Below are 14,886 nucleotides of genomic sequence, written 5' to 3'. Positions count from 1 at the left end.
ATCCCTTTCATAGTTTATTTGATTGAGTGTAACTGTTAAGTCATCCCTTTCTGTATTATCTCTCAGATGGAGATTACTGTAGCTCTCAATATTTGGCTGGCCAAAATATATGCTGTCCTCATTTAATGACCGCAAAGCAATCTGCCATCCCAACATCACCTGAAAGGGCATTCTGCATCCTCACTGCCCTCACTTTAAAAAACTGTTTTCAGCTCAATATCCTTTCTTTGGACTGGTGCCCAAAGCTCCTCTGCTCTGCACTCTACTCATGGCATAACATAGTTTATTTGCACAGTGGTCCATCATGAGCAGAGTCTTGGAGCAATTTTGGGTATCTGGAGTTGGAGTAGCCAAAAATATACCAACTCAGACTCCTAATAACTTTAAATACAAGCACTGCAAATAATCAAATACGATTCTATGAGCGTATATGAGCTTCTATGAAGGAGGATATGGCAGAAGCAATTTATTTGGATTGTATTAACAGTGTTTTAAAGTAATTAACATTTAATATAATGTTAGCATGCACTGGTAAAAGCTGTGTGTTTGCACAGGTTACATAAATAACATAAACACCATGGTAGTGTACAGGGCTTATCTGTTATGTGCTATGTAACCTGTGCCATTACTACATTTTTCCAGCTTGAATGGCTGCCCCCATGGCTACAGAGCAGCTTATATAAAGTATAGCAGTCATTCTGAAGCAAACCACATGTTTTACCAGTGCAGAGCAACAGTACATTATATTTTAATTACTTTGGTACACTTTTTGCTGTTACTGTTCTTTTAAAACAGAGGAGTCAGAGGTAAGATAAAATGAGGCAAAGGATTTATATACCGACTCCACAGCCCTGATCATAAGTCTCAGGAGTGTATCCCATACTCTTCACAGACCTCCCTTAGTTACCTCACACACACTCTCACTTCCTGCCTTTGACAGAGAGCTTCCCTCCTCCCAGGTGGTGACATCACTCCCACACCTGAAGTGCTAACTAAATGCAGATTGTTCACAGCATCTGTAATTCTCTTTACATTCTGTGTCTCATAGAGCATTCTGGGAGATATGTACCTTCCAACTCGAGTTCTCCCACACACTGTATTACAATATGTATATAAAATGAGTAGTGTTTGGTATATAGTGCAATATATATACATAATGTAAATATACACACACACACACACACACACACACACACACACACACACACACACTCACTTATTTATATATATTGAGACATTTTGTGCATACAGCTACTAAAAAATGCCTTACCCTTTAAACAAAACAGGGATTGTTTGCACATATATTGCAATATATTTAAGCTGGCCAACTATGTCCGTCATCCCATATCTGCCCAGTCCTACTCTCAAATTGCATCTGATTCATTAAGAATTCTATTGCTTCATTATACATTTTACAAAGGGACTAAGTTTTACCTGCAACTTACTTGCTGCTTTTAAAGTAAAACTCCCAAACTTGGTTGCCCCTTTTATTAGACACCAGTGGGATCACCTGACTCTAGCTGGGAAGGGTGAGAGCTACAACATAGAGCTGGCCACTGTTCCTATATAAACAATAACAAACAAGGGAAAGTTGTGCTCATCATTATGAGGCTGTGACCACAAAATACATAGACAAATACAAGAGTCCTCTGCACTCAGCCCATTATCAATATATTTAAGACATTGAGATATTTTGTGCATACAGCTACTAAAAAATGCTTTACCCTTTAAACAAAACAGGGACTAAGTTGCAGGTAAAACGTAGTTGCTTTGTAAAATGTATAACGTATATGTAAAATCTATATGTATTTTGTTGTCGCAGCTTCATTGCACCCCCCCCCCCTAATGGTTTTAAAAATTAGTGGTGAGCACAACTTTCCCTTGTTTGCTATAGATATAATATATATACATATATATTGATATATGTCCGCTTGAGAAAGGACATGGAGGGTCCGAAACATTGTTGGAGTTGCCGTATGAAATAATAAAGGTGGTTTTATCTTCACAAGATGGGAGTGCTGCTATATTTTGGCACTGTTTACTAGTCAAACTGTTTGTATGAAGGTGAACTACCCCTGTAAACACTGCATATACAGAGGGTTTTTATTCAGCACCTGAAGTATGAATTGTTTGTAGCTTTCTCTCTCCTTCAGGCACAGGTAAATGTAGCATGTTCTCTTCTTTGTTCCAGGTTTCATAATTAACCCCTGCCTTTGCTGTATAGTCCACCAATGTCAAGACACAAAGATCTACTGAACACACAAACACCTATGTGTTGTAACGTTTTTTACATGTTTTAAAGGGGATGCTGACAAAAAAAAATAATTGACACTTAATTTCCTATAAATAATAGGATTTTTTGTTCAAAATGCCTTATTTTTAGAGGCACAGCCATCCAAGATTCATTGTCAAGCTCAATAAGGATGGAGGACTTAGGAAGTCCTTGCACAATTCCTCAGGGAAACCACGATCTTCCAGTGCTCCTGGAAGAACTGGAACTGGAGTTTCAGGCAGCTGTACTGCTAATACTCGGGAGTCTTGGGGCAAAATTAATCTACTGGAAAAATGGCTATATCACATGGTGCATTCTCCTGTCAGAGAAAATGCTAGCAAGACTGTGTCTGTGAGTGAACACACTGGGTGGATTTTTGCCCTAAAGAAGTGTCAGGTGTAATACATTGAAATATACTGCTTAAAAGCACAAGGTAGATCAAAGCACAAGGTAGATCAAAGCACATTATTTTTTCCATAAGCCATATGTGTGACATGGTCCTAATGTGCCAATTGACCGTTAGTTTTTCTTTTAAAATAATGTGTGTATAAAGTTAATAGTTTTATTTCATCTCTCCTAGGAGTCTGTCTCGGTTCTAAACCTGTTCACGAGAATACGATAGATTACTCAGCTGTGAGACCTGTCCTCCTAAACATATCCATGCATCATTGGACATTAACAAAGACTGGACTTCTATGGAGCCTAGGGTCTCCAGTCAACTGAGGATTTTTTGCACAATACATTGTAGTGACGGATGTTAATTAAATAGCAAAACATTTTCAGTATATATGTTATGTTGAACAGGGTTTGAAAGGGGACCACAAATAGCCTGCTGCTGACAATGGTAGATAAATGTGTTAATGTAAATGCTGATGTATTTGTTAGTGCTGTGGGATTAACACAACCCTCTCCAAATGAGAAAAGAATAGAAAAACCACTGTGAACGCAGCAAACCCTGCCACAAAGATAAAGCTGTGGTTTATACCAGTGCAGAGTATTTTACATACTGATCTTACATACTGAACTTTTTTTTTTTTTTTTGCATGCAGACAAATTTCTGTGCCATTTTCTTGAACTGTTGCTGCCCAGCATATCTTTCTGCAGCTTAATATCTTTCCGTTCCAAATAAATCACCAGCCATCTCCGCAAGGGTTGTCATGGGGTCGGGGCTTATTTTTTTAAAATGGTTGCTTTTTTGTGTGAATTGCTTGTTGATTCTGTTGCAGTTTATTTTAATGGATGATGACCAGTGTTTTAACGAAGATGTTATGGAATAATGACTGTCTTATTTGTTCCCCACCATGTGTTAAAAATGTAGGAACCACCCAAATACAGGTACCATTTGAACAAATTGATGTGGGAACAAAAAGAAATACAAGAAAAGCACTTAGTTTTTGGTTAGTGAAACTCACTTATCTATTGGTTTTTCTTTGGGGCAGTATCATTCATTCCACCAGTGCCAAGAGGTAGAGTACCTAACCTCTCTATTCTTTGTTTTATAAGCAAAAGTATAATCCAAATGATAGTTTAAAAATGTATTTATTTTGTGAAAGTGTGTGCCATTTAATTATGTATGATTGTAATCTGTTACATCCAGACTATGGGAATATTGTTTTCTCTGTCAGCATTATATGTCAAAATCTTGTGTGACTCTTAAATATCTATCACTTCTGATGCCACCTTCCTTTGTTTTGTCATTTTTTTTATTTTCCTAAAAGGTACTTTGTTTTTACATTTTACTTTCTCTGCATTTGGGTGCTGTTGCTCCATTTTGGGCTTGTCTATAGAGGCTGCCAGTCTTTGCACACCACTAACTTTTTGAACGCAAATTGCTGAACTGTATTTTTATATTTTGTCTGGTATTCTTTTGGACATGTAAAATAACAGCTTGCATATATTTACACTTTTTTCCTTTGTTTTGTTTTATTTTGCTTTTATGTCTTTTTGGTTTTGCAGATACACTGCATTTTTATGACTGAATAATTTACAGTATAAAGGTACAAATAAGTTTCACCTATCGTTTAAAGAGTCACCATACCCCTTCTCCCCTTCTCAGCATGAATTTAGTAGATCTCAGGAACGAGTAATGCTTAAAGGGCACCTATCACAGTAAAATTTTTTCCATTACCAGAGGTTCTGTCTAAAATAACTTTAATGCTGGTTGGGGTAAGCAATACTATTTGGCTAGCTGTATGCCATCTGTACTGGGAGGTAGCTTCAATTACGAACAACTATGTCTGGCACATTAGGACTAGTCCCTGGATCAACTTGTACTATGAGTTATCTTCCATAATCCTGTATTCCCTCACTTGCTAAAAAGCGATCCCACCCCTTCTTAAAGGGGTTGTTCACCTTTGAGATAACTTTTAGTTTGATGTAGAAAGTGATATTCTGAGACAATTTGCAATTGGTTTTCATTTTTTGTTATTTGTGGTCTTTGAGTTAGTTAGCTTTTTATTCAGCATCTCTTCAATTTGCATTTGAAGCAATCTGGTTGCTAGGGCCCAAATCCCCCTAGCAACCCCCTAGCAATGCATTGATCTGAGTAAGAGCCTGAAATATGAATAGGAGAGGCCTGAATAGAAAGATGAGGAATAAAAAGGAGCAATAGCGATACATTTGTAGCCTTACAGAGTATTTGTTTTTTTAGATTGGGTCAGCGACGGCCATTTGGAAGCTGCAAAGAGTCATAGTTACGTAGTTACATAGTAAGTTAGGTTGAAAAAAGATACATCCATCAAGTTCAACCTTTTAACCTGCCTAACTGCCAGTTGATCCAGAGGAAGGCAAAAAAACCCATCTGAAGCCTCTCCAATTTGCCTCAGAGGAGGAAAAAATTCCTTCCTGACTCCAAAATGGCAATCGGACTAGTCCCTGGATCAACTTGTACTATGAGCTATCTTCCATAACCCTGTATTCCCTCACTTGCTAAAAAGCCATCCATACCCATCCTTCAACTTCTCACTTGTTTAAGGAGGAAAGTTAATAGAAAAAAAAATGTCCGTGATCATTTTGTGTCCCCTGTACTGGAACTGGGAAACTTTAGCAGTTCTGAACAAAAGGAGAATATTCTAGGTTTATGGTTTGGTCATGCACCTCTAGGAGTTAAGACGACAATCTGTTTTAATAATCATCCGATTGGGTCAGGAGCCAGAAAACACAGCTGCCCAATGTTGATTTCTTGGTGCTGTGTGTAGTATTATAACAAATAGTCCTCAGATGCATGCAACAAGTCTGCCAGTGACTTAAAAACTGATTTATAATGTTAACTGATGAATCCATTTTGCAGGGGATTTTCTGGAAGATCTCTACATTAGTAAGAAATAGACAAAAGCATTACACATTTGAGGGTGGTATCAAAGCTCTGTATAACAAAAACGGATTTATGGGCAATTCCTGTGCAGATTAATATTAACTGGTTTTCTATTCCTCACTTTAAAATAATTTTGAAGTTTTATTAGTCTGGCTGTATCTGTAATATGCAATAGAGCATCATGATTAATAAAATAACAGGTATCACTACATAAAAATATCAGCTATCCACATCCTAGATATAGGAGAATGAGCTATGGGTAGAGGTAAGGTCCCAGGCGTTCCTGAACTCCTTCTACATTTCATCATATTTATCTGCACCTGACCCCTCTCCACTAAAATGATTGCGTTGAAGTGGCAGTATACTCTTTGTTAAACCTCAGCTTAAGGAATAGAAGTTGTGGCAATTTACACAGGTTTCTAAACATCTCGGTGGCAATACGATAAAACTACTATAGGTATGGGATTTATCTAGCATGCTCGGGACCTGGGGTTTTTCCGGTTAAAGGGGACACAAGTCATTCATTAAAAATGCATATATAGGTTCCAATCAACAAACAAAACAATTTTGTAATGTATACTATGTTAAAAAAAAATGTGCACCTGTTTTGAGGTACACATGATTGTATCTGCAGATTTCTCTTCTCTGTCTTGCGATCTCCTTTAAAGTTCAGTAGCAGCTGGTTGTCTTACTCCCTAGTGCTCTGAGGGCATACATTTCTGAGTAAGCATGTACAGTCATTTGAAGAAAAAGGGAAATCATTATAAAACTAGAAGTCAGAATAAAAAGGCAAATAATTATAAAACTATCAAAAATAAATAATTAAAACCTATTAAAAAGTTGCTTAAATTTGGCCATTCTATAACATACTAAAAGTTACCTCAAAGGTGAACCACCCCTTTAAAGCTATCTAATGCAGGGCTGTCCAACTGTGGCCCACGACCCCCCTTGTGTGGGCCCCCACATCAAAGTCTGCCTGCTGGGCTGTCCAACTGTGGCCCGCGACCCCCCTTGTGTGGGCCCCCACATCAAAGTCTGCCTGCTGTGTCTGCTTACCAGGTGTAAACTTTAAAAGGTATCACTACAGAGATTTTCAACCTGTTATCCAGAATGCTCGAGACCTGGTGTTTTCCTGATAACAGATCCATAATTTGGATCTCATCATTTAAACATACAAAAATTAACCCAATAGGCTGTTTTTGTCTCAATTATGATTAATTATACCTTGGTTTGAATCAAATACAAGGTACTGTGATATTATTACAGAGAAAAAGGAAATTATTTTAACAAATTTGGATCATTTGGATAAAATTGGGTCTATGGCAGACAGCCTGTCCTTAATTTGGAGCTTTCTGTATAACAGGTTTCCAGATAATGGACTAATCATATATTTGTAATTATTTACCTTCTCCATTCTAGCTTTTTTCAACTTTCAAATGGGGATCACTGACCCAGACAGCCAAAAACATATTGCTCCGTGTGGCTACAATATTATTGTTGTTGTTGTTGTTGTTTTTTGTTTTTTTTAAAGTATTCATCTTTTAAGGCCATCTGCAATTCATATTCCAGTTTTTCTTTCAAACAACTTCCCGGTTGCTAGGGTAAATTGAACCCTAGTAACCAGATAACCGATATTCCCAACTAGGGAAATGCAGAAGAAAAAGCTAAATAGTTAAAAAAATAAATAAATAAATAACCGATTGCAATATGGAATATAATTGAATCTGAATATCTGTCTAGAACATACTAAAAGTTAAAGGTAAACTTTACCTATAATATATGATGGAAACTTAAATAGAATTATATAAAATACACAAGCTTCTATGCATTTTCATGCAGGTTTAAGCGCATAAATGCATTGGCAGCTAATGGATTCCACTATTTACATTTAGCATGTGTTCCTAAAAGCATAAAAAGATCCCTCATTTTCGAGCCCTAAGATCAATAAATGTAGGTTCTCACTGACTAAAAGTATGTGGGTAATGGCAGAATCTATGACCCAATATGATAAGTAGGGCAGAAGAGTTAATTCACTTGTAACTTCTAAAACTATAAAAATAAAATTAAATCTGCAAATCTATAAAAAGAAAAGAATACAAAGATCTATTAAAAATACACACATGCTGCTGGAATACAGGACTAAAGGCATATCTTATAATTCATATAGGCCATTTACTAAGCATTATTAAAAGTTATAAAAGACCAGGCAATTCATTGTAGGCTTATTGGTTCCTCTGATGGTGCAATGGAATTACAAAAATACAGTTTGCAGGGCTACAATTATAACTCTATAAACTCCTTTTAAAATGCACTGATTTATTATATGTGACTGAATATTCTGCTATTGTGATGAAGGTATGATGCTGTACACATCAATAAGATGAAGTGTAATTTGCTGCAGCAAATAGAAATCTTTTCTGCAGAAAAAAATTGTCCTGCCATTGGAGAAAACTAACCTTGGTGTCATTAAAGGGATACTGTCAAAATGAATCCGTTAATAGTGTTGCTCCAGCAGAATTCTGCACTAAAATCCATTTCTCAAAAGAGCAAACAGATTTTTTAATATTCAATTTTGAAATCTGACATGGGGCTAGACATATTGTCAATTTCCCAGCTGCCTCAAGTCATGTGACTTGTGCTCTGATAAACTTCAATCACTCTTTACTGCTGTACTGCAAGTTGGAGTGATATCACCCCCTCCCTTTTCCCCCCAGCAGCCAAACAAAAGAACAATGGGAAGGTAACCAGATAGCAGCTCCCTAACACAAGATAACAGCTGCCTGGTAGATCTAAGAACAACACTCAATAGTAAAAACCCATGTCATTTACATTGAGAAGGAAAAACAGCAGCTTGCCAGAAAGCATTTCTCTCCTAAAGTGCAGGCACAAGTCAAATGACCAGGGGCAGCTGGGAAATTGACAAAATGTCTAGCCCCATGTCAGATTTCAAAATTGAATATAAAAAAATCTATTTGCTCTTTTGAGAAATGGATTTCAGTGCTGAATTCTGTTGGAGTAGCACTATTAACTGATGCGTTTTGAAATAGAACATGTTTTCCGATGACAGGATCCCTTTAAGGTGATCAAGATACACTGAGCATCTTTAAAGCCTAATTTCCATTAAAAGCTCTTACACGCAGACATTTGTAAATTTGTTCCACCACATGGAAAGCAGGTGTTCAATGACCCCTGTCGCTTCTATGGGGACAGTACCACTGTATCACTACATTGTAAAAATTATTTTACACAGCACGATACTTAGGCACTGTGGAGTAAGGAGTTGCAGCAGGATTATCATCCCCCAGCGACGGGGTTAGCCAACATCTATGATAGTCCCTGTGATGGGATGAATTTAGTTTTTTATGTGTTAATGTGTTAACTGTGTAAATAGCTATGTGTATAATTTATGTAAATACTTTGCTTAGGTGTTAACTAGTTTTGGTTAACAAATTAAGGCCTGCTTTGTTTGAAGCATGTGGCTCAGCTGTGATGACAGTATATGTACATGGTGCTAAAACAACTGTATATTGAAAGCTGTTTCTTACATGTTACTACACAAGTGTGCATGGAAAGCTTTTACTTTTATATATAATAGTGCAATTGAGTGTACAAAATTTCATAAAGCACTTACCTAGAGCTCTCAGAGAAGTTACTTTCTAAAGGGATGGGCAGCCTCTCTTAATGAATATTTATAGGTTAGATGCTGATGACATGGTGTCAGCATAGAGCAGTCTGGAAGCTATAAAAAGCTGCAGACTGAAATCATTAAGAGTCTGTGTTAAGCCTTTGTGAGAGGTTGTTCTGGTGCTCAGGTGTGTGCTTGCAGGGTTACTGCTGACCTCCTGCTGGTGAAAGTGTATTCTGCATCTTTACACATACTTTGATTTCTGCATTTGCTTAAAAAAAATAAAGCACACATTTTTCCACTGAAGATTTCCTGGCTACTGAACTTACATGTGCACAGTGACATATAGTGTTGGAATTAGGATGATATTAAAGTGCCGCATAAGGCAATGCCAGGGTAACAGATGTGGAAAAGAAAACCCTTGAGAGAATCCCCAAAAATTACCCAGCAGTCACATCAGGGTGCAAAAGTGAGCTCAAGGTAACAGCAAGGAGTAAAACTAATAGGCGAGTGCAAGAGACCTGCAAGGAAAGCCAGAATATCCAAGCGGGAAGATGATGCTTCTTCCGGAGGCCCTTCACATGATTCTCCTGAAGGAAAAGAGGAAATCACAAGTGAAGCAGAATCCCTTTCTGGTGCCATGGGGTTAGCTACTGCTGAGCCTACAGTGAAACCAAAGGCACATATGTTAAAGGCTTCTACAGAAAAGGAAGAGCAGCCTACAATGCCAGAAACCACTTTACCACTTTCAGGTTTACATGAACTTCTGAAATGGATGGTTCTGAAACAAATAGAATCAAATCAGAAGCATAAGGTGGAGGAGCAAAGGAGATTTCAACAAGATGCACAGGAGCACCTTGAGGAAATGCTCAGGCTACAACAGATGCAGCACAAGCAGCTTGCTGAAATTCTGCAATCCTGGAAAGCACAGAGTCCTAAGCCTCAAGAGACTACAAGTCTTAAAGATCTCAGCATGACTAAATTGACTGCAGAGGATGATATCCTATATCACCATGTTTGAAAGAGTTGCCCAAACTTGCGTTTGGCCCAAAAATCAATGGGTGGTACATCTTGCTCTGTATTTAACTGGCAAAGCACAGAAAACATACAGCAGTTTAAATGCAAGAGATGCTCAGCATTATGACTGTGTGAAAGATGCCTTATTTCATCGGTATGAGCTAAATGCTGAAACTTTCAAAGATTCAGGGCCTACAGGTTCAGCAACTCCGAAGGTCCTCGTGAAGCATGTGCCCAGCTTCATGAACTGTTGTTAAAAAAAACTGGTGAGCAAATCCTTGAAATTATTGCACTGGAGCAGTTGTTTGAAATTCAGCCTGAAAAAGTAAAGTTATGGGTACATGAGCATCGTCCTGAAACGAGCGCTAAGGCGATTGCTCCAGCTGAGGACTTTTTACTCGCTAGGAGGGAAGCAGAACAAATAAATACTATGCGATACAAACCCCTTCCTCAAGACCGTGGAAATGTAAAGTGTGTGAAAACTTGGACATATTGACAGATTTTATCGTATTTTTAAGTACAAAGCAAATGTTTCCCTACTAATATTATTGGAGACAATGGTGGTTTCCTGGTTGAAGCACGTGTAGACAGCCCTACTGGATAGTGGAAGTCCCCAGACACTTCTTAAAGCTGGTCTGTTAAGAAATCTTCATATTTTAGGAAACACCACAATAACCTGTGTCCATGGCGACAAGAAAAAACATGCTTTGGCCAAAATACAAGTTAAAGTTGGACCGATTGTCCACCGACTGATTATTGGACTGGTTCCCAAGTTGCCCTTTGATTATTGGGAGAGACTTTCCTAATTTTCTTAGTTTGTTGCCACAACAGAAGACAGTCTCCTATGGTAGCAGTAACTTTGAGGGCACAAGCAAAGCAAGATGTTGCCAATGAGGAAACCTGGAATAAACTTTTCCCCTTTTCTTTTGTTTGAAGGACTTTGAAGATTGTGGAAAACACATCACAACGAGCCCAATAACGACTTTCTTGCTACAGTCAATTGGGACATTGATATTGGAAAGGCTCAAAGAAAAGACAGCAGTTTGTTGCCGTTATTTAAAAAGGTTGTAAGTAATTCTGAAATAACAAATGATCAGCCTTGCTATTGTAAAAGGTACTCACCGTGGTGGTTTAGTGGGACAGCCGTAGCGTGGTGTTTCCAGTTCGGCGGCTCGCACTGTTTTTGCTTAGGGCACGTGCGGCGCACAATTCCGGGTTTTACGTGCGCAACGTCACCGGCATCATGACCTCATCACGCAATGCCGTGTGGATTAAAGGGGCCTTTCATTCAAACAAATTGCCCGTTGTTAGATCTAATTTGTGTTAGTATCTGGGTGTGCTTATTATCTGTTTGATTCTGGTTTTTGATCCTGCCTGCCTCTGACTATCCTGTAACTCTGAACCTTTGCTTGCCTGACCATTCTGAACTCTGCTGATCCTGACCAAAGCCTGTCTGACAATTCTGATCTGTCCTGGTGACTACTCTTTTGAACTCCGCCTGTATTGACCCCCGCCTGATTGACCTTGCTACAATTCCGCCTGTACCGACCACTGCCTGTCGGACCTTGCTAGAACAATGCCCGCACTGACCTCAACCTGCCTGACTACGCTTTGTCTACTCCTTGAACTGTGCCTTCTGTCCAACACCTTGTTAACGACCGTGCTCCTTTGCTCGTTCAGAACCATTGCTTGGCTCCTCTTAAGACCTGGCGGCATCCAATTAGCTGAGGGCTCCTCCCAAAGTGAAAGGCGGCTGTTAAAGGCAGAAGCAAGAGCTGTGACCAGGTTCTGAATTTAGGGTGCTGATCGTGACAGCCTGAAGCTCCAGCTGTTCCACTTGATGCAGCTGAACTGGTGGCCTGGGAAACAAACATCATCACATTGATTAGCAATGACATATGAAACATGGAATAGAATGGTGCTACATTATTTGGTGGTGGACACAAACCAGCTAGTGGCCATCACAAACCAGCGACAAATGTGCTGTAAGTGTGTAAAAAAAAATGTGCACTTACCGTTTTTGTAGCAGCTGGAATCGATGGAGGGTCAGCATGTCTGCACAGTTACTGCGCAGCAGGAAGTGAGTGGACGGGTGTGCGTCGTGGCACATCTGCTACTTTGAAGTAGTTCAACGCGATTTTTGCAGATCCGACTTGACAACGAAGCTGGGGGGGCCCAGCTTTGTTGCTCAGGGAGCTGTCATCCTTCCTGACTCTCTGCAGAGGGGCCAAAAGCCGCAGATGCAGAGAGGAGGGCTGAGCTGCAGGAGAACGTATGGTGTACGTTCTTGGCAGTCTGAGCCCTGAACCGCCAGCACGTACGTTGAAACAACAATTGATTTATTACGTCCTATTTTGGTGAAGATATAGGCAGAGGAAAACGTACCAGCAGAATGGAAAGAAGGAATTATTGTTGAGATCCCGAAAAAAGGTGACCTAACGAAATGTAGTAATTGGAGAGGTATTACCCTCCTATGTATACAAAACAAGATATTATCAAAGATAATATTAAACATAGTAAAAAATGTCATTGATTTAAAAATCCAAAAGGAATGGGCTGGCTTCCTCAAACATCGTAGCTGTGTCGATCTCATAAACAGTATGTTTTAGTGGGAGCACTTACCGGACACTGAATTCAGACGTGCTGTACAGCTAGCCGCCATCCCACACGGTCACAAGAATTCCAGGAACAAGAAAAGCGAAGCACCGGGAGAATTCAGTAAAATGTAAAAAAATGAAATTTTATTCAATAGACATGTAAAAACCAGTTACAGCAGCAACCCGTGGCTGCCCGCTTAACGCGTTTCGTGGCGTCCTGCCACTTCATCAGAAGTGGAATTCTCCCGGTGCTTCGCTTTTCTTGTTCCCGATCTCATAAACACTTTAAGAATAATTGTAGAACAAAGTGCTGAATGGAGAACTACACTATACTTGACTTTTATAGACTTCGGAAGAGTCTTTGATTCCCTTAATAGAAGATTCATGTGGAGCACGATAGAAAAATTTGGAATCCCTAGAAAAATGTTGTCATTACTAAAGGGTATGTAAAATGGCTTTTAATGACGAATTTTCCATGAAGGTAAGTAGTCAGACTACATTGAAGTAACACAAGGAGTGAAACAAGGCTGCTTCCTGTCTCCTACAATATTTCTTTTGGTATTGGACAGCGTAATGAGAAGAGTTCTAAGAGAACAGAAAATAGGAATACAATGGAGCATGATCGAAACACTGGAAGATCTAGAATTTGCTGATGATGTGTTTATTGTCTCAAAGATATATAGATATGAAAGAAAAACTGGAAAGGTTGCAAAATGAAGCAGAAATTGCAGGGCTATGTATCAATGGCAACAAAACAAATGAGGATAAACAATACTGCTACAGAGAAACTGAATATTAGAGACTATGAAATAGAACTGGAGGGGTTGTTTACCTACTTGGGAAGTGTTGTTACCAGAGATGGTGGTGCAGAAGATGAAAAAGAACCAAAGTTTAAATTTTTAATACTAATTTGAAAGCAGTCATTTTATACACAAGTGAAATTTGGAAGGTCCACAACCTATTACCACAAAATCCAGATCTTTGTAAACAGGTGCCTACGGAGACTTATGAATATAAAATGGCCGGAGAAAGTGATAAATGAAGAACTGTGGAAAAACACTAACCGGCTACCAATAGAAATTCAGTTAAGGAAAAAGTAGTGGGGTTGGATAGGCCACACACTCAGGAAGGGAGAGGAATCTATAGAAAGAAGAGCCCTAGAATGGAATCCACAGGGATCAAGAAGAAGGGACGTCCTCGAAAAACATGGAGAAGATCAGTGGAAGAAGAAATTATAAAAATGGAAAAAACATGGAATGACATCAAGAGAATAGCAACAAATAAATCCAAATGGAGAGCCTTCACAGATGCCCTATACTCCACTGGGAGTGGAAGGAACAGACGATGATTAGGTATGAAGACAAATCACCCCAAATATGAAAGCCTGGTGTCCTCTGAACAGTTTTATGCCACATATGTATAGGTTTACCTAAGCACGTGGCATATAGGAGTCCCAAAATGTAGACACCCAATTTGAGCTATCCGTTCTATAATTCCAGATACTGCAAAATCAAAACATTTACATCGTTTGGGGGGGGGGGGCAGAGGTAGAAAAAAGTACATTCATCCTAGAAAACCATGTATTTTCGGAAAGTACATATTCCCCCGAATCAAAATTGGGTATGCATGTCTTTCTACTCCAAAGCACCAAACCATTCCTAAATTTGGCATTTTTGGCTACAAGTCTCTCCACAATCAGACCAAGCACCCTCTGAGCCAACGCTGAGCGAAGTACTAGGGGCAATACTGGAGAACCGTACAACAGCCACTGCTCAGCTCAAAATAGACATATCACTGCTGAGACAAGACTTGCAAAATGTAAGGTAGTGCACAGCAGAGGTGAAACACAGAATTTCATCCCTCGAAGACCAAGTATCTCCCCTACAAAACACTATGGGCAGATTTATCAAAGGTCGAGGTGAATTTTTGAATGAAAAAAAAAAACAAAAAAAAAATTTCAAGCTACTTTTTGTGTACTTCTACTAGGGAATGGTAAATCCGATTCGAATTTGAAAAATATCGAAAATTAGAATATCGAAATTTATCATATACTGTGTCACGA

General features: G+C 38.9%; 1 protein-coding gene across 4 annotated transcripts in view; it reads left to right on the top strand.

The window, feature by feature from the left end:
* fzr1.L (fizzy/cell division cycle 20 related 1 L homeolog) overlaps positions 1 to 4,173 on the top strand; it is a 132,290-nt gene extending 128,117 nt beyond the window's left edge. For 3 of the 4 annotated variants that reach the window (XM_041564116.1, XM_041564138.1, XM_041564174.1), the window contains one exon: positions 2,853 to 4,173. In XM_041564116.1, the coding sequence (XP_041420050.1) occupies positions 2,853 to 2,894 (42 nt within the window). In that variant the 3' untranslated portion in view covers positions 2,895 to 4,173. 4 annotated transcript variants of the gene reach the window in all.
* The last annotated feature ends 10,713 nt before the right edge of the window (positions 4,174 to 14,886 follow it).

This window comes from Xenopus laevis, chromosome 1L (assembly GCF_017654675.1).
Source record: "Xenopus laevis strain J_2021 chromosome 1L, Xenopus_laevis_v10.1, whole genome shotgun sequence".
In the NCBI taxonomy this organism is placed as follows: Eukaryota; Metazoa; Chordata; class Amphibia; order Anura; family Pipidae; genus Xenopus; species Xenopus laevis.
This window is presented reverse-complemented; position numbering and strand designations above follow the sequence as displayed.